Below are 24008 nucleotides of genomic sequence, written 5' to 3' on the forward strand. Positions count from 1 at the left end.
TAAAGTGTTTATGCTAAAAATAACTTATAGATCTTAATATTTTGATACCTTATAAGTTTTAAATTATAAATTTTAATAAAATTTCTATATTTTGCGATTAGGACCTAATCCGATCCAATCCTAATTTATTTGGGTTTTGGATTGATTTCATATCGATTCTAAATCTAAAATTTTAGACATAATTATAAATAAACTATTATGAATTTAATTTGTATATGCTACGTTAGTAGTTTGTGATGATTATTTATATGTGGTGTAGCATTTTTTGAATGTTTTAGTGCTTATTTTAATCATTAATAACTCATATTATTTATTTATTTATTTATTTTTTCTTTGTTGTTTAAAATAAATTAACTATAATTTCATGGTTTAATTTGGTTTAAAGTATAATACAAATGATAATTTCAAACTAAACGAACTCGAACCGTTCCAAAAATAACTAAATGTGCGTTTGATTGACCACATTTTCTAACCATTTTTCATTCAAATTCTAGCTTTTGAGATGTTTGATTGACTAAAATTTTCAAGCAAATTGTTTTTCCACTTTTGATCACGTGGTGCTATTTTTTCATTTTAGGTGAAAAATATTTTGGGGGAGAGGGGGGAGGTAGATCAAAATTTTCAAGGAATTGGAAAGCAACCCACATCTCTACCCCTTTTTGTTATATGTGTTGAAGACTCGATCTGGCGAGAAAAAAAAGAGTGGTCGGTGGTTGCAAAGAAGAGCAACGAGGCTAGCAATCGAGAGGAAAAGGTGCAGCGAGGCCGACAGTTGCAAGGAGAAGAGTGACCGACAACTACGAGGAGGAGAAGTGTGGTCGGTGGCGAAACTTGAGGAGAAGCGTGGCGGTGAAGATAGATAGGTTTGATTTGGGTGAAATTTGAGAGGGGGAGATTGGGAGAGGCAGGAAGAAGTAAAAGGAGATGAGTTTGGGGAGAGGTGGTGAAACTCACTCATGCCAGATTAATTTCATATAAAATGATGATAATTAAGTATTAAAAATTAAAAAAATATAATAATTTTTAAATAAAAAATTAAGTCAATCAAACACTCTTAATTGACAATTTCTATACAAATCAATTATCTAGAATTTATTTTCTTTTCATATAAATTCTATACTTACAATCAAACGCAGTCTAAATTGTTTTACTTAAAGAGTTATGTAATTATATAAGTGATCATGGGTGGCTTAGTGGGTTTGCCGTGTCATTAGCAAAACATTAGAAAACAAGTGTGTAAGGAAAGCTAACAAACACACATTCCCTATTCTCTAATTATCTATTATAGAGTTCTATGTACATCAATTTAAGCTTTAGAGGGAAGACTTAAAAGTGTTTCAGAAACTCTACTTTTTTTTGTGATCACATATTGCTTGACGACACGACAATAATTTAAGATTCAAGATAATAATAAAGTAAAAAGACGCAGATCAATTGTAATTCAGATTCAATAAACTTTATTGATACAAAATCTTCGATCAAGAAAAAATATTAACATAATGAAGTGATTCAAAATGAATAAGACAATAATGATTATTATATTTGATCACATTAATTAATTAGTGTTAATGGAAGGTAAAAAACTAAATAAGAATTCATGCATAACTCTTAAGGCAAAAAATGAGAATAATAATAATAATAATAAAAATCCTTATTGTTGCATAAGAGATGTGATGATACGAAGGACAAATCAAATCAAATAAATCCAATTAATTAAAATTTGGTTAAAATCAGTAGAGATTGAGACATTTAAACCACAATACGTTGTGTTGATGCAAATTGAAAGAGGGAAAGTAAGAGAGAGAGAGAGAGAGAGAGAGAGAGAGGTTTCTCTCTTTCTTTAATTTTAATTGGCAATCAAAGAAGCAAACACCTAACCCACTTACCAGACGACATTATTTTTGGCACGTGCAGAATAAGGTGTGAGAAATTTAATTAAGAATATGTTTGGGTATGGGTATGGGCATGGGTGTGGGTGTGGGTGTGGGTGTGGCTGCCTCCATGACTCGGGCCACTTGGAGTGGGGCACGTGGCTCCTGTTTACACGCAGGCTTCTACGTGGAAAATTGGAAACAAATGGAATCTTAGTAACAATATATTAAAAAAATAAATACATACAATATATATATATATATGATAGAAAGATATTAAAACAAATGATTGCTGCAAGGTTGGGAATAAGTAAGAAAGGAAGAGATAAGTGCAAGGAAGGGAAGGAGAAGCAAGCCGCCGCGGACGACCCACCAAAAGAACAGTACCCGAACAGACAAACGCGTTGGCTACAGTGAGTGAAGAAAGGAAGAAAGAAAGAAAGAAGGGGCGATCCATCCAGCATCAAGGTGACGACAAAACAAGTTAACGAAAAGGCAGGGGGCCCGGATATAGGGGCATATCATATATATATAATGGCGATATTAAACTAAAAGCAAGCAAATGGGGGTGGGGGAGGGGGTGACAAGGACTTGTTGATCTTGTCGTAGTAGCCAACATCGTCAAAATAACAGCGAACCAGCTAGCCAGCCTAAGCCTAAGCTAAGCTAATCACGTAAACGACACTTTGTTGATATATATATCTATATATAATAAAGACAAACTCTAATGAGAGCCCCGCAAGAAACAGTAAAATAATTGAATCACCCCATCAACAACAACAACAACAACTCGACACAACAGGCTTGTAACAATAATAATAATAACAATCAAACTAGGGTATCTATTCTAAGCAACAAGAGGAGGAGGAGGAGGCGGCCTAGAAAGTCAAGCCAGACAAGGTTCCATGTCATTGTCTAAGCTTAGCTGTTCTTTTTTACCATTTAGTGGGGGGTGGTGGGGGGCATTAGATTAAGAAGTTGAAGCCCTTTCATTTTTGCATTTTTGGCAAATTTAGCCCCCTCTTCTCATTTTGCTTTTGCTTGGCTTCCCCAGTGCCAAAGTGGTCCACTCTGGCCACACTCCAACCACCAGTAGATGAGGTCTCCTACCTCCCTTCAAAACAAAGCCAAAAAGAAAAGAGAGGGAAGAAGAAGAAGAAGAAGATGAAGAATCCCTGTTTTTATTTATTTATTTGTAACTTGCCTTCTTGCTAATGCTATCTATCTCCCCAGCTTCCAAACAAACAATCCCATCTGCTGCAGAGAAGAGAGAGCTGACAAGGAGGAATTAATCAAATCAACGTCCGAGGATGGATGGGGAAAATCCATGATTAGGACCCCCTGTCCAATCATTCCCTCGTTATATGGTGGATGGGGTTGAGTTGTGGCTTTGGGAGGACAACTAAAATTTTGATGGTCCACTAGGTAGCAGCAGCAGCCCCAGCCCCCTTTCTGTTCTGTGCCCATTTTAGGTAGATGACTGCGAAATCCAACTTTCTCTCTCCCTCCCTCTCGTTTTGAATAAAAGGGCAACCATATATCTATCTATGTTGGCTTTAAAGTGGTGAATTTCAGGTTTTAAATCCCCCTTAATGGGATACAAGAAGCACAAAACTTTCAAGCCGCCTCCACCATCTTCATTTACTTCAATTAATTTAACCCCCCTTCCCTAATTTATTTGCTCAAAAGTAACACTGCCCTGCAACTGATTGATTGTCTCTGTTCATGGCCTTCCCCTTGTTTGGTTGGCTTGAAAAAAGTGAGCAACAGTTGAAAATCTATTGGGTACTCGTAACAACTCTAAAACACATAATCAACGCAGAGCAATGTCCCTGACAGAATTTGATCATTAAGAATGTCAGGGAACAAAGCTTCTGGGAATGGAGACTGGAGATTTCGTCTCTCTATTCTATTGCTATTCCATTCCATTATTATAGATTGTTTAGCAATTCCAATGCTCAATGAAAGTTTGGATAACTACAAGATAAGAGACAGGTTTTGTTGTGTTTTAGGGAAGCTGGTTAATTCTAGAAAAAGAACCTTTTTTTTTCCTCCTTGTCCCACTTTAGCCAAGTTCAGAGCTAGTGTTGTTGAACAAGGAAAGAACATTTCCGTAAGAAGGGAACAAACCCAAGCCAATCAGCAAACTCGGTAAATAAACAAACAAAAAACTATCTATATATATATATATTTCTAGAGCACAGTATAACATACAAGAAGTTCACAGCAGCATGAACATTTTCCAGTTCATGTTCTGAAATTAGCATTTATAGTAGTAGCAGCAGCCATATACTGATGAAATCAACTGAACCACCACCAAACTTCACCACCCCAGTGATACTGCCAACACCTCCTCCTCCGTGGATGAAGGTTTTGAAGGGGGGAAAGCCAGCAAGGAACTTGAGCGTTTCTACTGCTAAATTCCATGAATGTTTTCGAGTTACCAAACCTGCAGCTGAACCAATGTGAGTGGCAGGCCGCCTTAAGTGAAAAACCATTTTGCACCAAGAAGGCAGAGGTAACGAACAAACTATCTTCACAGAATCAGAGGAGAGAACCAGCGCCCTAATTCACGGCAATAAGAAGAAGAAGAAGAAGAAGAAGTACACAATCATATATAACTACACTCCATCACTGCAGAGGGGGAGAGAGGGGGGAACAAAAAAAGAACCCAAGTGATAGTATCAAGCTTCTGTTATGTATTGGGTGCATGTAGCTGAAGTTGTAGTAGTAGTAGAAGTAGTCGCTGTTGTTGTTGTTAAAAGCAATGTATTAACAGTTAGGATTGAGGAAGGATTTTATCTCCTCCATGAGGCAAGGGAAATGGTCATTGTTTGGCAAGAAGTAGAAGCCGATGGTTGCCCGTTCCAGAAACAGTAGCTTGACCTCTTGCTTTGATCTTCTCAGCCCTTCAACATAATCCAATTGCCAATCTTGCACAAGATCCAAACCAGCCACAACTACCAGGCTCTTTGGGAATTTGAGGCCTTGGAGGCTTTGACCCCGCGGGCCGAACGGATTGCAGGCCGGATGATCTCTGTCTTCCCCTTCCGGCAGATATGCTCTCCAGTACCAATCCCGGTCGTGAAGCGTCACAAAGTACCTCCCATCCAATCTCAACTCCGATTCCTTCCTCTCCTGCCCACCAAAAATCGGATGCAGAAGTATGTTACCCAATACTTCAATTCCTGATTCAGCTGCTTTTACTGCAACGTGGTGAGCTATATTCCCGCCGGAGCTATCGCCGGCCAGGTACACATAGACCTTCGAATCCTTCCCGCTGCGAAGCCAAGGCCTCGAGTGAACCCACGTCAGAGCCGCCCATCCGTCGTCATACGCGCAGGGGTACCGGTGCTCCGGGGCCCGGCGGTAATTCACGGACACCACGACGACGTTGCAGATTTTGACGAGGCGGCGGCAAAACGTGTCGTAGATGGCGCTGTTGGCGGAGGAGTGAGCAAAGCTTCCGCCGTGGAAGAATAAAATTACCGGGACAATCTCTGTGGTGCTCAAGGGGTTTTCGAGTTCCACGATGCCCCGTTGAGTTCCGTTTGTGGGGGCCGGCCGGTAAACCCGATTGAGAAGGCTGGTGGCTCGATCGACAACATCGAAAGAGTAAACGCCGTCGGCTGGCATCCTGTTGGCGGAGACTTTACGGTCAAGGAACTCCGCCAGATCACGGTTGAACGTGCCGTCCGAGCGGCGGAGCATATTGTAAGCCAGCTTGAAATTGGAAATGAGGATCCATGTATTGAGAGGAACCACCTTCTGCAATGAACGAAAAGCTTCAGAGGGTGAGAAACCTATCAATTAGAGTAACAACAGAAAATCACCCAAAGTTAAAAGGAAGACTGGAGCGCTCGATCACATCCAGAAGAAGAAAATCAATAAATTTTGTCATCAGGAAATCTTGAAATCAAAGCACAATCAAGTAATATTAACAGAGGATTAGCCAAAATACAGAAAGATACAAGCCTAAATAGCACATCAGAGTAAAGTTTCAATCTTAATCAGGAAAAGAAACTCCCGATGGCCAAACCAAAAAGAAAATCAGTTTCCAGGACAGAAGAAAGCCGAAACCTAAGAAAGGAAGCATAGAAAACAAACAAGCATCAGGCACAACAAAGAACCAAATCGACATAAAAAGGCCCTAATTAACCCCATGGAAACTACAAGAACGTGGGAGAAGTTGACGAAATTGGGAAGAGAAAGGGAAAGGCTGGACGAGAAGGGTAAAGGACCTTGCATTCGTTGACGTTGATTTCATTACTCCCCGCCATGCCGCTCGCCCACCACGAGATTCAAGCTTCCCGAAACCTCAGAAACAAACAGTGATCCTCGGCAAGATTAGCCTTCGAATACTCATAACGCTTCGAGATCGAGAGAACTCGAGGCCGCCTCTGCCTGGTTCGCGGCTTTCTTTTCGAGTTGCAGAACAACAAGAGACAGTCGAGAAATAAAAACAGAGGGCTCGGACAAGCGGAAGCGGAAGAAGAAGAAGAAGAAGAAGAAGAAGATGTGAAGATCAACCGAGAGGAAGAAAAATAAGAGCGTCGAGAGATATGGCGTGAAGGATAAAAGCGAGGGGGGGGGGGGGGGGGGGGGGGGCGAGAGAGAGAGGCGTGGAGTCAAACGCAAAGGAACGACGGTGGTGGACGGAGACGAGAGAGACGACAAAGTGGGCGGCCGAAATAAAACTGTTGAGTGGGACCCACCATTTATAATAAAACTCCAATTCTTAATTATGAATTTACGTCTACACATGCTTTTCTTTTCTTTCCTTTTCTTCCCCTCTCCAAAATATATATATATATATATATATATTATAATAAAATCAAGGAAAGTTGGTACAAAACTACAGCCACGCCTCCTTTTAGCTAAGTCCACCGCTAGCAGCCGCCTCCGCTTCCATCCCAATTCTTGCTATTTCAAATACACTCGTTTTTAATCCCTTCAGTTCACACCCTGCATTTATATTTAAATCAAAATTTTTAAACAATTAAAAATACTATTTAATTTTTTGAATTTATAACTTTACAGCTAACATTAGCATCAGCGGTGTTAGCAAAAGATTATCACGTGTAGACCACCGTTTTTGTGTTACTGGTATGGTATTTAATAAGCGCTGGGTATTAATGAAACCAAGTTTCTTTTACCAAGCTTGTTACAAGCATGTTTCAGCACGATCCATGTTTTACAGATGGGTAATGTTTTCTGCAAACAGCAAAGACTGATCTGTCGATAGCCGTACCTGGATGGATTTTCAAACAAGGGGAAGGGGAAGGGGAAGGGGAAGGGGGGTGGAAATGAATGAAAGAAAGGACAGAAGACAAATAAGTGCACCTGCGTGCGGCCGACGCCAAGTCACGTGGCGACAAAAGGTTCCCCGCCTCTCTCCTCTTTTGACACATTGACCAAACTGGCCTCCCGGACCGCGCCAAACCCCCAACCTGCCACCAAAGACGACACGTGTTTTGTCCGCTAGCGCAAAGCGCGTGACGGCATGTCCCCTGTCAGAGAAGAGCCCTTCGAGGCTTTATCTGAGGCTGGGGGAGCTCTCAATCTCATCTCATCTCATCTCATCTCATCTTTCTCGCTTTAGATTTTGTCGTATCTGTACGGTGTGCGTTATTAGACCGACGACTACGGACACGTGTCTCTCATCTGTAACCCCACTCCACTTTCCCGGGGGACGGGGGGTAACCCCAGAGATGATACAACGATCGCTCCCCCCGTGGGGCCTACCGGACCCTAATATCCTGGGCGGTCGACACGTGTTCGATCCGACTCCAATCCCCGCCAGGTTGATTAGATTTTCCCAGTCGACTGAACAACGAATGGGGAGTCCCCCGCCGTTGGTTTCGTGGAAATTAAAGGTCAGGCGGCGTCGGCGGTGTGTGTTTGGTTGGGGAGAAAATCAGAAAAAGTTAAAAAGGAGAAAATGCTGCTGCGTACTGCGGTCGTGGTATGGAACGGAGAACGAACACACGCTGCGGTAATTATACGTACTTTCGGTAACTCAGCTAATGGGAAGCAGCAAGCTTTGGGTTGGGTTGGGGGGTGTTTGTTTTCTTGGCTGGGGAAGTGAAGGGAAAGTACGAATGTAGGAATCCCAAGATTTCCCAGAGGAGCGATCGTTTTCCCGAGTGGTCCGCTCTTCCATCAATCCTCATGCACCTCATCTGCGCTGCACCTGCGTCTCAAGCATGCAATTACTTCGCATTCTTTTTGTTTTTTCCTTTTTGCTGGGTAATTACTTTAATTCAACTGGAGAGAGTAGTTTACACTTTATAGTTATGCTTTTATATTAATGTAACTTTTTGTTAAAAAAAAAAAATTACATGATTTCTTATCTTAAATTTTTAAGATAAATTTATTCTTTTTCTCTCTTCAAATAATTTATTAAGGGGACGTTTGTTAAAATGAGCAAGATAAGGTGATATCAAGATAAGATTGGGATACTTTCCGGACCAAGATATGGAATAATCAAGATAAGGCCGGGAAGCATTCCAATATTTCTATCAGACTATTTGTTAAATTTTTTAGAATCCATTGGTAACTGTATTTTTTCTTTTCACGTGTTTGTTAATACATATGATAAGCACCAAGATAAGGTTTTTTTTACCAAAATATCCCTATTAACAAATTTATGATTAAAATAGTATTTTATGATTAATATGAATTGTCAAAAAAATTAAAATTAAAATTAAAAATAATATTTTATTTTCTAAATTCAAGTTCAAAAATAAATTTAAAAAGAGTTGAAAAGTATAAATAATAATTGTTAGGATTACAATAATTCCACCTACATAATTAAAAATAGCCACAACATATTTTCATAATAGATAATAAAATATAAAATTAAATAAAATAATTTAAAAATTGATGAAATGAATTATATTAGTTAATAAAATATATATAGAGAGAGAAATTTAAATTTTAAAAATTAATGAAATGAATAATGTCATTTAAATTTTAAAAATTGTCAAAACATATAATAATTTAAAATTATATTAAATAATATTAATTATAAGAGATAAATAAATAAGCTTTTTAATAAATTTAAATCTTTAAAATGCATTAAATGGCATTAACTATCTTACAAGGGGTAGATAAATAATTGAGACTTATCTTAAAAGAGCCAGATAAATTTATCCAATGGGGGAGGTCGGATAAATTTATCTTGAAAGGGGGAGATAAGAGGTCACGTGATACCTTTTCCGGAAATGGCCAGATAAGCTTAACAAACACGTTGAAAAGACCAAACATCCGAAATGCTTCCCATATCTGACATTTTCTCCCTCTTATCTTAGTTAACAAACACTCCCTAATAGAATTTTATATTACTCATTTTAACAAACATTACGAAGAACATAAATTAGATGACTTGAGCGAGATGAGTTTGGATGTAAAAGATCATAACATGAGTGATTTTACAAATTTAAATCTTTTTTATGATGAGAATGAAAAATATATGAAGAGAATGAATCTTTTTATCGAAGGATAAAAAAAAAAAAAGATATGAATCTCCTACTAAAATAATTTGGAAGATTCAAAACTAAAGGTATTGGTATTTGCTAGGAACAACACAATGGAGGTAGTAATACATAAATTCATAATTTTAATCAAATTCATACAAATAAAATTGAAGTAAATAATTCTTATATACCATGCGGTTTAAAAAAATCTTTAAAGATTCATATAATTTATCTTTTTTCCTCTAGTACCCATATTTTACAAATGATTTAATGAGATCTTCATTAAATTAACTAAATTATAATTAAGATAAAATAAATTAAATGAACTTTAACTAAAACTAAGAGATATTTTATGTAAAATGTTTTAATTAAAAACTAGTATATACTCTTTATGTATAAATTAAAATATTTTGAAAAATATAAATATAAAATTACAAAAAATGTATATAATATTTTTAAGTATATATGTAATACCTTTGTTTTTAAGATAATTTGAAAAATTAAGACTTATTATTTTAGATAAACAAAATTAGGCTTAATGGAAATTTCATATGATTTAAGGGTTTTTTTTTTTGATAATATTGCAAGGCGTTGAAACCCTGTGTGTTGACCCAGGAGTATTTTGGTAATTTGTTAAAAGATTTCAGTTGATGTAAGGGTGTTTTTGATAAGAGTGAAAAATGAGGGTGAAATTTATTTTTTATCTAAATTTTAAGAAATTCTATCAAACTGTTTTTCAATTCCATGGAATTTAAATTCCATTTTAGTTCAAAAAGTAAAATTTTTTTTTTGAAATCAAGAAATTCGAATTCCTAAGAGTTGGGGTGAGAATTGGAATTCCATGAAATTGGAATTCTACTCTTATTTTTTATCTCTATCGAACGTATCCTAATTTCCCAAAGTATATGGGTTTTAGTGGAATTTTTTAAAGATTATTGTGGCTTTTTGCGTAATTCTCAAAAAATTTCAAAGTTTAAGTTGAACTTCATTGTTGTGAGTCTTCATATAATTTAGAGAAATCATAGTGTAACATCTCAAAAGTAAAGGGTTGGAAGCAAAAGGTTAAACTAGAATTAACCAAATTTGAAGGGTAAAAATGAAATTTGTCAAAAATCTGGCGTGCAACTTACCAAAGCACAAATCATGAGAATCAGCTTAAGAATGAAGAAGAAAAGGATGAACGGTGAAGATAGGAAGACCTGTGTGGCTTGGGATGTGGTACTTAGCTATACAAAGGAACAAGTTTTGCCTGAGATGTTTGAAGACAAAATTGACCATGTTTGATCAGTTTTGAGAAAATTTAATAGAAGGTTTTTCTTTTTGAATTCAAAAGGGTTAGATTGGGGCAAAAACAATGTGTTTTGGTATCATTTGAATGTGGTTTGATAACTTGTCAAAAAAATGTGATTTATTGAGTCTTATTAAATAAAGTAAAGGCTTTCTAATTCTAGGGCTCTTTTTTTTTTTTTTTTTCTTTTTGGAAATTGAGAGTTTAGGGAGAAAGAGAAGGAAGAAATGAAAGAATTGTGTATTTTGAGAAGTGTTTTAGTGGAATTTTGAATAATTAATGGAGGTTATTGGAAAATTGACTGTTTTGGAAGTTTAAACTAGTCTAGTGAATGGCATGATGTTTGTAGTAACCTTTGAGATAGAATAAGTGAGACGAAAAAAAGAAAAATAGAAGAAAAAAAAAAATAATGGTAGAGCAATCGCATTGAAATTAGTTAATAATAGAAGAATTATCGAAGAATCTACCTATTAAGCGTGTGTATCACACATGCCAGTGATAAAGCGCACGTGTGCATGTGTATTGAAGCGAAAGAAAAAAAATTAAAAAATTAAAAAAAATATAAAAAAATAAAGAGAAATGTTGGGAGAGAATTTCAAGTGCTCGGAAACACATTTAAGGCTCAAGAAAATATTTATTGAGCACATTGTGGTCATAAACAAGAAGTCGAGAGATTCATACAAATGTGTAATATGTGATATTTTAATGCTATTATTTTTTTGAAATTGATTATTTGTGTAATTTATCTTCTTTTAAATGTCTTCGAAATATATAGCTCACACCAAGTATATTTTCTCCTATAATATAAATATATACATATATTCAAGTATGTGTGTGTGATGGTTGATGTATTAACTAATGAACAAGTAGTGAAGATAATAAATTATTCTTTAAAGTTTTTAGACTTACTTACGTATTTATATTCGATATTTGATTATGTATTCTTGTATCTTAAATAAATTTATATTGTTATTTAAAGTCAATTCAAATATATAGACAAATATTATTTATCTTAAGTTTATACGTTCGGTCTAGACTACTTTCCGTGGTAAATTCTACTTTTCGTGTTTTTATTAAGGTTTTTATATTGAAGGGTAAAAGGGGAATTTTGAAAAAAAATAGGGTTAAATTATAATTATTAAAAAAATTGAATTCATATGATTACAAGAGGCGAGAGAGTCGATGTTATAATTTATTTGTTTTTCTTAATATTAATGTCAAGATATAACAATAAATTTAATTATCGAGAAATATTATCGTCAAGTCTAGAAGGAAGAAAATAGTCAAAGGGCACGAGAAAGTTCTCGTGCAAATACTCTAATACTTAAGTCAAATATTAAAAGTAATAAAAAATTGAGAATAATATTTACATCAGTATATGTTTTTTAAAATAAGTGCTTACCTATTTATAGAAAAATAAGTTTAAAGCGTCGTAAGATTAGAATTTTTATAAATAATGTTTATCTTAATTATTCATAATCTAAATAGAACTAAAACAATTACAGATAACACTTATTTTTTTTATAGATGATATTTATTTTATATATTTTAAAAATATTTATTTATTTTTTTTAAAAAAATAATTATTAAACTTATCAAGTTTACGCATCGCATCGTGTGGGACACCTTCAATATTTGAAAAAATATTTTGACGGTACACCAAATTTCTTGTGCACCTCGCGGGATGGTGGAATCGCAAGTTAAGGCCACCGCATGGCCGCGTTTTGTGGCTTCTACAGCCGCGGGCTTTGCTTTTGGCTTCGGTCTTTGGACTCGATTGAGCTGCGAGGATTCTGCACGCACGTCTTCTTTTTACTTTGTCCATTTGACTAATTGATTTAGTTAATTTTTTTATTTTCCCTTTTTATGCTGGGGCATATCACATAGAAATATTTATAAGTATATATTTAAATATGTATAAATAAAAAATTTACAAGTAACCGACAAATGACCCATCATTATCTCGCTAACCCATTACTAGAGTTACACTAATAAATTTGCAACATCCTAGAGATAGATAGAACCTATCATTATGTTTCTTTTCATTTTTGTCAACAGAAATGAAGGATGGGCAATCAATACTTTATAATTTTTATTTTTTAAGATTAATATGCAAAATGTATGGGTGTTAGAACAAAAAAGGTAAATGAGGTGGACCTTTAGAATATTTTTTTAAAAAATCACAGGGGTGAAGGGGTAATTTGACTTGATTTAATCCGCATGAAATTGACCCAAATTATAAATTACATGTACTTAATTAATTATAAAGAAAATCCATCTATGAAATTGACTCAAACGTGTAAGTTGATATGCCAAAATATATAGTCTTAATGAATGCATCATCTAACAACCGACTCATTATACCAATTCTATGGATTCAAGCATTTTGGTTTGATAATTTCAAAGGTTGAGGCAATAAATTAAGAGACAAGTAATAGGGGAGGAAGAGTGAAGAAAGAAAAGTGAGAGCGAAATGGGGGGTAGTGTTTGTCGCATTGTGGAGGTGGCTAAGCATGTGCCACGCACACACACCCACACACCACACCTCACCACACCAAACCAAACCAACCCCCCTTTGTATTTTCCCTAATCCATCCATCCATCCCCCCTTCTCCTTGATTACTTACTATTATTTGAATGAATATTATTATGAGCAATAAGCGAACAGTTTTCAGTAAAGTAGATTAATTAAAAATGGATGGATGGATGGATGGATGAAGGGTGAGTGTCACAGCTGCGTGAACCGTGAATAGTGATGATCATTGACCGTAACAGGGTTTGGCTTTTGGGTTGTACACGCATGTGTATTTGAACTTGAAAATACAAAGAAAAACTCGGGTGGGGCCCGGGGTTGGGGCGGGGTTTGGCTGCTAGTGGGTTAGGTCAAAAACTAGGAACAGGGTTTGGCTTCTTCTGCGGATTGCGGGGGGGCCAAGTTCAATTTGTGAATCCCAATCCCAATCCCACCACCACCACCACCACCACCACCCACCGCCCACCGCCGCAGCAAGACCAAAATTCTACACCCTTCTCTCTTTGTCCTTTTCCTAAACTTGTCAACATCTTTTTCTATAAAAAAATGAGAAACACCAGTCTTCAATAATGGTATTATTGCTGTAATTATAGTCAGGCAAAGTGAATTTAATAATTAAAAATAAAATAAGTAAAGGATGTGGGGGGAGATGCACCTGCACCTGAGCCTGAGCCTGAGCCTGAGCCTGCGCCTGCGCCTTCATCTTTTATATTTGGCGGCAGCCACCTCCCTCTCTGTACAATGAATGTAGAGAAATCCCCTTTCTGGGGTAGATACAAGGATTTAAGTTAAACACACCCCAATCCCAATTTCTTTTTAATTTAGTGAACGGGGGTAATAATAAATTTAATTTTTTTATTAAATAAGGAGACGACTGATAAATAATGAATTGGTGATGATGATGATGTTGATCACCATCATCTTGACCGTCCATTGTATGATTACGGAGTGTGGTACATTATAAAAGAAAGGAAAGTAAAGAAACCACTTTTGGTAATTAAATCACATGTAATGAAAGCAGATTCATTGGTTAGTGGCTGGCTTTTGTGTGGAAGGAAGGAAGGAAGCACTAAAATAACGGGCGGGGGGAAGGGAAATGGAGGAAAACACGCACCCGCTCTCCCCCGTCTTTGCTTTTTGAGACGACGACTAAGACTTAAAAGACTGGGAGTGAGCGGGGGATAGCCAATGGGAGATGGGCAATTGGGGGATCACTTTACTTTTCTTTTCTTTTTCTTTTTTATTTGTTTTAAAATCCCCTTTTGAGCTTTGACTTTGATGGATTTTATAGCTATTGGGATTCGCGCACTCGCGACTTGATTGGAGATGGGGAGACAGCCACTCACGTGACTCACGTCATCACATCATTGTTACATCGAACGTCGTCGTCTCCTCCTCCCCTCTTGGCTCATGCTTTGCCGCCAAACTCAGCACCATGATCCCCACCTCCTAACTCAACTCATCCTCATCTCGGGTTAGATTGAATTAATTAATTAACCAGTGTGTAGTGTTCTGTGAAGTCGATGATATAATGGTGGCGCTGACGAGCGCCGTGACGGAGGCAATGAAAGGGACGGCCGTGGCGGCGGCGGCTGCGGCTGTGCCAGTGAGATTTAAGGTTGCGTATGTGATTGTGGCCCGGCTTGGAAGGAACAGATGGAGATCATTTTATTATGAGAGTGTTGGTCCAGAACCAGAAGCCTAGTCTGAGTCCTATTTAGAAGCTTAGCCCATGGACCACCAACTGCTTTTCTTGTACTTTAAGATCGCGCCCTAAGCTCTCCCTTCTCTTATCTCTTTGGGTTTGTAAATAGATTGAATCGAAGAGTTTGGTAACGTGACGATGATGCAAGAATCTTTATACCAATCAATATGAATGACTTGGACCGATGGTGTAAGCTTGGTTGCTTGGTTAGTTCCCCTTTTGGGGACAACTAAGTGTTGATTAGACGAGGGGACAAGTGTTTTAATGGTGCCTTTGTCATTTAAAAGTTTCAACTAAAGTGTTCAAAACTGAGCTTAATAATTTTTGGGTTTCCATATGGTTTTGGACCTGTAAGTTAGGTTCAAATTTAACTTGATTACATCAGGATTAGAGTTTAGTTTAAATACGTTTTTCCCCTTAAATGGCAATATAAGTTTCCTCCATTGGTTTTGGGTTATAAAATAGGTTTGGACATTTGACAGTCCTAAGGCCCATGACAGGAGGAATGAAATATAGAAAGCCTAGGTCCATATTGTCCTGTCCATTTGGGTCAAATCGGCCCGAATAATTACTCATAGAAAGGCCACATAACATGGGCTTTCACAAGATTGTCGTTTCGGGCCATTGTCGGGTTACGCTCCATATTTTCCCGCCATCGGGCCTTTAAGCGTGAAAGCACGCAATCAATTTGAAATCCCATCAATCTTCTTCTCAAGCAACGGTCGTCGCTCTTGCCGGAGCCCTAGTTCCTGCAACTTCCTATGGTATTTCCACCATTGAGTAAGATTTTCTGTCTAAATCGCTCTTTCGTGCACGGATAATTCCATTTTGCCTTGGTGTCAATGATGCGGCTCGCTACAGCAGATAACGGGAGAGCCGATCTAGAAAGAGAGAATGGAAGCTTGGCGAAAGAATTAAATTAATTCTCAGGAAAGCAGATACAATGATTTCAATCTCTTGATTTGTTTTTTAGCCTTTTTTCAAATGTCTGTAAGCGCTTCTCTTCAATTTGGATCGCAAGTTATTGTTCTCAGGAATAGAAATAATCGAGATGACGCACAACCGTGAATTGTGATTTAATTGAATTGAGGTACTGGAACTTGGGGTCAGTTTAAATTTGTGATTTAGTGTTCCAGGTGAGTACTATGGACAGGAGTCTGTTTGTAATTATGGAAGGCCATATTCTTCTATCAAAAGTGGGCAAAAGCTCAGATACAGGTTCTGAAGATTTAGAACCAAGAGATCAATAGGTCAATCTACAGAGTAAATCCAATTACCTGAATTATTAAAGATCTCATCCCATCCTTATGCTTCATATTTATATGATGCGCCAGCTGACAAATGTCCACACACAAACATAATTGAAATGCAATATGTGCACTATTAATTATTTCTTTTCTTGGCTTAGAATTAGTAATTTCTTTTTAATTTTTCTTCAAATCCAGGTTGGGACATATTAGACTATCTTTGATGTAATTTTACGCTTTAGAAAAGTCTTATCTTTTTAGCTTGATTATGAAGGGAGGAAGCTCCATTTTTTGTCTCAATTATCTGCTGGTATCTATTAAACTTAAGTCCACATATATATGATGAACGCCAATTCTAATGGGATAACTCAAACTAACCATCTATTCAGCAAAAGAACAAACAACTCAAACTAACATTCTTTGCCACCATAGCCTTGGTTCTGCTTGCACATCCTGTTTTCCAGATACACAAGTATATGCCGATATTCGCCACATAACACATCTTGTTTCTAAGAAGAAGAAATTCCATTGTGCTTTGTTGGATGGATGGTTTCATCCCCATCCTCATCTGTGTTATTGTTTTTTATGTTGTTATTTTGTTGGGCACTCACTACACATCTTTGAGTTTTATAATCTTCAGCTAACTTGGACTGATCCTTTGCCCACCACAATGCAAATCAATGGAATTTTGTCAGTCCTCTCCTCTGGTGAGTTCTATATTGTCATGCCCTTTTTGTATTTATTTACCACGGCAGTAATGTTGAGTGCCAAACAGAAAGACAAGGTCAATGTTATGCCCGGCCGCCTCAGATAAGCATTTTGTTCCGTGAAGCCCTGTACTGTTAGATGTTGGTTACACCATGATAGTGAAAGAAGATCATATTAAATGTATAGAAAATATTAATATTCTGATAAAAAAATTGACAACCATCAGAATTTTGTTGCAAGAACATGATCAAGCCTCACCCCAAAATATACATATACAGAAAGAGAGGAAGGGATAGGAACACAGAGTAGTATCAGTTGAGTTGATTTGCAACTTTACAGCAAAATTATATCATGAATTAATTGCAAAATGGGATTTGTGATGGACTATATTAGGTTCAGTACACTACACAAGGACCGTTCACAATAAAATTTAAAGCCATTTCCAACAGCTTACCCTTCTTTCTTGTAGTATCTGCTGCATTTTCTGGAGCATATTCTCTGTGACCTAATCAGAGCCAAACACATCTTCACATATTTAATATTTTTATTCTTTGATTTAGTTTGATAAATGACCTGCTTTCCTATAGAATTTGAGCATCTTTATAATTATAAAAAGGTTATTTTGATATTGTCCCGTGACATTTTTATAATGAGCAGTTCACACCTTAACCACAGACAAAAAGTTCAAAGTCGAACAGTTGCGATTGGCATTACATGATGTCTGCAGAGAAGCAGGTTGAATTGATCAAGACTTGTGGAAGCGTCCTCCAAAGCTGTACTTGCTTGATCAATTCAACCTTCTGAGAACTAAAGAAAACTCCAACTTATCTTCCTGCAACTAATTCCAAGTTTCTCTTGGAGGAAAGCCATAACGATATGGTGATTTAAGCTTAGTTTTGGATACCAACTAAGCACTTTGTTTCTCTTGTTATCCTTTTGTTCTGAACATTTTCATATGTAGTGGAAGATGATTCATGGGCCCCTTCACGACAACAGAGCGGGTATAATGCCGATTGTTAGCTTTCATGATGCATGCCATCGTCAAGAGTTCAAATTGACAGTATAATTATAATATTCTTGCTGCTGTTATATTTATTCTCAGTTTTTATTATATAGACAGTGCTCTGTAAGTCCATCGCTCAGCAATGTTCTCATATCCATTGCTTTCTTTTTTCATTGGTATTCTATAATTTAATTTTTCTCTTTGACTATATACCTTTCTTGTTGAAGCTTTGATTTTATTAGATGAGATTGGCGAAGTTGCCATCCAAGTAGCCGAGAATGATTTAGACAATTTAGGAGCAGTAAACAAATTTAAATACCGGGCAAATGTTTAGGTTGCTGACTGAGAAGCAAGCTTCGAGTTTAGACTAGGTAAAACACGCTTCTTTTGAAGACTTGGCTTAGCTAATTATAAGAGCTTTAAGCTCTTTACAACACTTATTTGGTAGTGTATTTTGGTCTGTTACTTAATTAACAAAAGCTTTTTATTTGATCAACTTATAAGCTCTCTTAAAAAAACTTATGCCGTGGCTTTTTTTAGAAAAGATTCTCCCTCTCTCCCCCACCTAAAACACTTTCTCCCTCTAAAATAAAATTGTCTCTTTTTCTCTCTCTCTATATATATATGTTAGAAATTAGAATTATGTAATCAGTAAATACATATAGTATGTGTAAATGCATTCAAATGCCGATATTATTAGAAACTACCACCACGAAAGTTTCAATTTTTTTTGGTGGTGAAAAAATTGTTGGAAAAAGTTCAAAATTTACTGGTAAAATTTTTTCTGGCGGTAATTATAATCGTCAGAAATATCTCCGTTGGGAAAGCTTGCCGGCAGTTAAAAATTGCCAAAAAGGACTCTTTACCAGCGGTTTTCATAAACCACCGATAAAAATAAACATTACGAAAATTTTCAGCGGTTTAAAACTGCCGGCAAAAGCAGAACTTTGCTGGCAATTTTCAGATACTGCCAGCAAAGATCAACCACCGGTAAAACCCAAAAAATCGCTGACAATTTTAAAAAACAAGGTTTTTAAAAAAATAATATAACAATCAATAAATAACCTGTATAACAATCAATGACTACAGCAACAAAAAATCACTGACAATTTTAAAGGATTCACCCGATACACACAATAAATATAACAACTATATACAATAGATCTATTTAAGTATAACACATTTGATCATTTAGAAAGATTGATCTTATCTCATCTCATTACATAATACCATACAAAAGCACATACAAATCAACCCTAAACTAAAACATGTCCAAGTGACTTTAGATAACTCTTGATTATGCCACCATGCCATTCTTCAACCAAAATTGCATATCATATTTTTTCAATCTGCATTGGAAAACAATAAATCTATTTAAATATGTATGTTAACTATGAAATTGCATAAAATATGTCCAAAATTGCATAACAACTACATACAATAGATTTATTTAAGTACAACACATTTAATCATTCATATTTTTTCAAATTTGTATATATGTTAACTATGAAATTGCATATCATAATAAATGCATATAAGACAAAAACACTTATATCAGAGACCCTCCATGTTATTGTAGTTTTACTATTATTAACATCCCTCAAGACAGGCATCCCAGAAAATTGTAAATTGTCGAGGTAATGAATATAAAGGCTTCAACATTTTCTAAATACTAATTTCAACAAACGCATTACTTAGTTCTACTCCCCCTACAGACTTGGTCGGATCAATGGACACAATGATTGTCTCAGCAACAATGTGGTGAGGTATTCGTCCATTCATCAAGTGAACAAATTCACCAATATGTGTTTAAACAAGCATAAATGATTTTGAAGTATATTTTATATTTCAGTATATTAACTATTTGGTAGTGAATTACCTCTAAATGATGACCACATTCTGGTGTCGATATTCCAGTGCATTCAGTTTCGGGTGATGGTGTGCTTACATATACTGCAGAAACACTAGCATCTGAGGATAACTATATTTTAAAATAGTTTAGTTAATATATATAGTAAACATGTAATTTTTAATCACGAAATATACTAATGGAACGACATACCTATCTCGGTTATGGTGTATTGTCTGGAGTCAGTGGTGTATGTTCCATTGTCAAGTATTACACGAACTTGCATTTAAACTTGACTTTGGATTTGAGCTTAAAATTTTTCTTCTAACTTGTATAAATAGAGAACAATGTGAGTGATTTTTATCACATCAGTTGCAAGTGAACCATGATTTAGTCTTTAATAATAGGTTTATCACAATGTATTTTCTCTCTTTCTGTTCACACAGTCTATCCTAACCTCGCCTCGAGCCCAGGACAAGTAAGGTGGGGTGGTTCCCCAAGCCAACACATATAAATTATGCAATAATAATATACTGAAATCAAAAAATTAAAGAGAAAATCACAACTGAACAACAAAAATTACAATGGGACTTTGAATATGTTCCGAATGTCTCTTTAATATAATATAATATGGTTGATTAGATTTGAAAAAGAAAATTATTTACAAATTACACCAAAAGTGTTAAAATGTGTAAATCCTCATCTAATACACAAAATTATTTGTACATGAAACCACTTCAGCATTGTAGAACCATAACGAACTCTTGAAATTATATAAATTATTTGTAAAAAATTATTAGTAAAAAATTATTTGTACAAGAGTGAATCACAAAATTTTTGATATTAACCAATTCAGCATTGTAGAATCACAAAATTATTTGTATAAAATTATTAGTAGTTACCATACCAAATGGAACAGTAGGCAATAGTGAATGAGACGAGAGCGAGGGCGGCGAGTGAGCAAGAGCGATCGAGAGGCGAAAGTGAGGACGAGCGAGAGGCAGGGCAGTGACAGAGATGAGGGCAACTGGGCGAGAGAGACAGAGACTAAGCGAGGGCGAGCGCGGCTGAGCGAGAGCGAGAGCGATTGAGGGCGAGCGAGAGCGAGGGCGAGAGAGACAGGAACTAAGAGATGTAGTTAGGCAACGAGGGCGAGAGCGACTGAGAGTGAGCGAGCGAGGGCGAGGCAAGTGAATGAAAGTGAGCGAGGGCGAGGGAGACAACGACTTAGAGGCGAGAGCGAGCGAAAGAGACACAACGAGGTGCGAGCGAGAGAGGGTTAGGGTTTGCAGAGGGCATTTTGGAAGAGAATGGGGTGAGGGAAGATTTGGACGGGGGCGGGGGAATGTGTTATATAAATCATATCCTTGGCGGTTTCAAAAATCTCCAGGGATAGGTCAACATCACTAGTAGTTTATAAAAACCGCCAGAGATGTGTAGCCATAGTCGGTGGTTTTCTAAACTGCCTAGGATTGTGTTAAATCCCTGGTGGTTTACAAAATCGTCGGGGATTGTGGTGTTTTCCTGACAGTTGTTCAAATTGCCGGAAAAAGTTCCCCTGCAATACCCCTTCTTCTTGTAGTGAACAAAAATCATATAAGGTTGTGCCTAGGAAACACTACGGGGGCAGTTGTGCACGAGGGTGCCAATTTTTGAAATTTGAAAGTACCCACCCATTTTTTAGATTTTGAGCGGTTTTTAGCGGAAGTTCTCCGGTTGTTTCATTTGAGTATTATTTGTCATAGCTCCAATACTTGTAGTTGTAGATGTAAGTTGTTGTGAATAAAAATCCAAGAATCAACTATTTTGGTACCAATTGTCAAGACTTTAGGTTTCGAATTTAGGATTTTTAATTGATAATTGAGAAAGAAGAAGGAAAGAGGGAATTTAGAGAGAAAACAGAAAAAAGAACAAAAGGAAATAAAGAATGGGTAGAGAGAGAAAATGAAAGAACTTTAATTAATTTCTTCATAATCCCATATTTAAGTGGTATAACTTTATTTATGACTATCCACAACAGTTATTTATAATAGTTACTTGATATTTGTAGTTTTGGTATTTATAATAGTTATTTGCTTATATTGTTAATAGATTTTGCTAACAATTATAAGTGTAAAATAAAACTTCAATTGCTCTTTTTTGATATCTCTTAATTCTTCAGGTCACGACATACATGTATAGAGCGATTTTATTTTGGTCAGAGAAAGTGTCCCATAGAGAGAGAGAGAGAGAGAGAGAAAGTAACAACTTAGGTTAATTGTCTTTTATTTTTAGTTTTACAAATTGTATTAGTATGTGGAAAGAGTTAGTTATTGCTGTAACTCTCGATCATGGATTAATTTAGGAGGTTATGGAGTCATTTTAAAGCAGTTATTGACAGTGTAGGAGTGGTAACTACCCCCTTAAATTTGTGAATAGTTTATATATAAAGCTATAACCACATGACTGAACACTATTATGGTCTTGAAGTAAAAGAATTTTCATTTTTCTCTCTTCAATTCTTTGATCTCCCTTTCTACTCTTTTTTCTCTTTATCATGTTTTTCTCTTGCTTTTGCTTTCCCTCTCCATTTCTAATTCTTCTCATAACTCTCCCTAAATTCTCTTATTTCTCTCTCTCTCTCTCTCTCTCTCTCTCTTTCTCTTGCCTGATTATCTACTAGAATCCCTAGACTTGAACTTTGAACTTTTAAGATTTCTGACAATTGATATCAGAACAGTTCGATTCTTGCCTAGATTTAGGTGTTTTCACTTAAGGCTTTAAAGGTGAGCAGAACAAGCTTATTTCTGTAAGTAGTTCAAAGGCAATTATTGAGATCTAGAGGCAATTACATTGGTTGTCCAGGGTGAAGTTAGAAGGATTTGATTGAATAAATGGTTGAAGGGGCTCTTAAAAGTATACAATCATTGGATAAAACATTCATGAAAGGTGGTGTTAACATCGATAGGGGCTCTTAAAAGTATACAGTCATTGGATAAAACATTCATGGAAGGTGTTGTTAACATCTACCAAAGCTGGACAAGATTTTGATTCAGTTTTTAAGAAAGTTTCAAGTTAGTATTTCAGCTAACTTATTTTTTAAGGAATATTTTAACTCCTTAAAAAGAGACAGAGGTTTCGGAAGAAGAAGGTCAAGATAACTATCTAAAAAATTCTAATCATGTGGTGATTGATCCAGACAATCAACCCTCAGGATTGAAAGATGTTAATAGAGAATTCCTAAGATTGATCGATGAAGTGACAACTTATTCTTTTGGAACTGAAATTGATTCAGTCTCTCATAATAAGAAATTGGCTTAATCAATTCATAAAACAAACAATGTTGTAAAGAGTTCTATTGTACCTACTAGGAAATCGAAGAACAACTAATAAATCATGACATAATTACGGAGATGATGCAGAAGGAATAATTGAAGTAGATTGCACAAAAGAACCTTGATATGTTTCACGAAACGATGGAAGACCAAATGGTTGCCAGACTAGTTACTACATGAAGACAAGGATGCTGCACCTTACAATCTAAGAAAGATGAATCAAATAGTAAAAGTAGGGATTGGACGAAGTAGTGAGACCAAAAGCTAAGATTTCTTAGGGACAATAAATATTTTAAAGGGGAGAGAATGCCACGACTTAGCCTGGTTGTCTTTTATTTTTATTTCTACAAATTGTATTAGTATGTAGAAGGAGTTAGTTATTGTTGTAACTCTCAATTAGGAATTGATTTAAGAAGTTATGGAGACATTTAAGAGTAATTATTAATAATGGAGGAGTGATAACTATCCCTTAAATCTATGGATAACTTATATATAAATCTATAACATGGCCGAGTATCATTATGATTTTGAAGTAAACAATTCTCATTTCTCTCTCTCTCTCTCTCTCTCTCTCTCTTTCTCTCTATCTTGTTTCCTTGTCATCTACTTTTACTTTCCTTATCCATTTCTGATTCTTCTCATAATTCTTCTTAAATTCCCTCATTTCTCACGGAAGATAAAAGGAAGTTGCTTTGAGACATGGAACAAAAAGAGAGACAGCTCTAGAGAGTGGACAAGGTTCTGTCTAAATAGACTCTTGTCTTGGAAGGAGGTATAGGTTATTCTCCAAGATAAGAGTGTGTAACAAAATTCTTTCCACATTCCCGCCTAGAACATTTTTTTCTCTAACATATACAGCAGCAGCACCACCACCCCCATTCAATCTTATTCCATTTATGGATTTCAGATTGTGTATTCATGATCATATTTTCAGACAAATCTTATATAAAAATAATAATAAAATATTAATAAATTATACCTTTTTAAAATCACAAGAACGGCCATTACCCAT

General features: G+C 36.0%; 1 protein-coding gene across 1 annotated transcript; it reads right to left on the bottom strand.

Annotated features, from left to right (window-relative positions):
* Positions 1 to 4027: 4027 nt before the first annotated feature.
* Positions 4028 to 6426, bottom strand: LOC127786977 (gibberellin receptor GID1B-like). Its single transcript, XM_052314796.1, has 2 exons — positions 6113 to 6426; positions 4028 to 5639 (listed from the first exon to the last, which is right to left on the bottom strand). The coding sequence occupies exons 1-2, from the start codon at positions 6149 to 6151 to the stop codon at positions 4644 to 4646; spliced, it is 1035 nt and encodes a 344-aa protein (XP_052170756.1). The 5' UTR covers positions 6152 to 6426; the 3' UTR covers positions 4028 to 4643.
* Between the last annotated feature and the right edge of the window lie 17582 nt (positions 6427 to 24008).

Source organism: Diospyros lotus, chromosome 12 (genome assembly GCF_014633365.1).
Source record: "Diospyros lotus cultivar Yz01 chromosome 12, ASM1463336v1, whole genome shotgun sequence".
NCBI classification, from domain to species: Eukaryota; Viridiplantae; Streptophyta; class Magnoliopsida; order Ericales; family Ebenaceae; genus Diospyros; species Diospyros lotus.

Excerpts from the sequence above, each read along its gene's own strand:
- LOC127786977 (XM_052314796.1), bottom strand. The coding sequence starts at position 6,151 with ATGGCGGGGAGTAATGAAATCAACGTCAACGAATGCAAG. Across the intron at positions 5,640-6,112 it reads TCAACGTCAACGAATGCAAG|AAGGTGGTTCCTCTCAATAC; the intron begins GTCCTTTACCCT and ends CGTTCATTGCAG.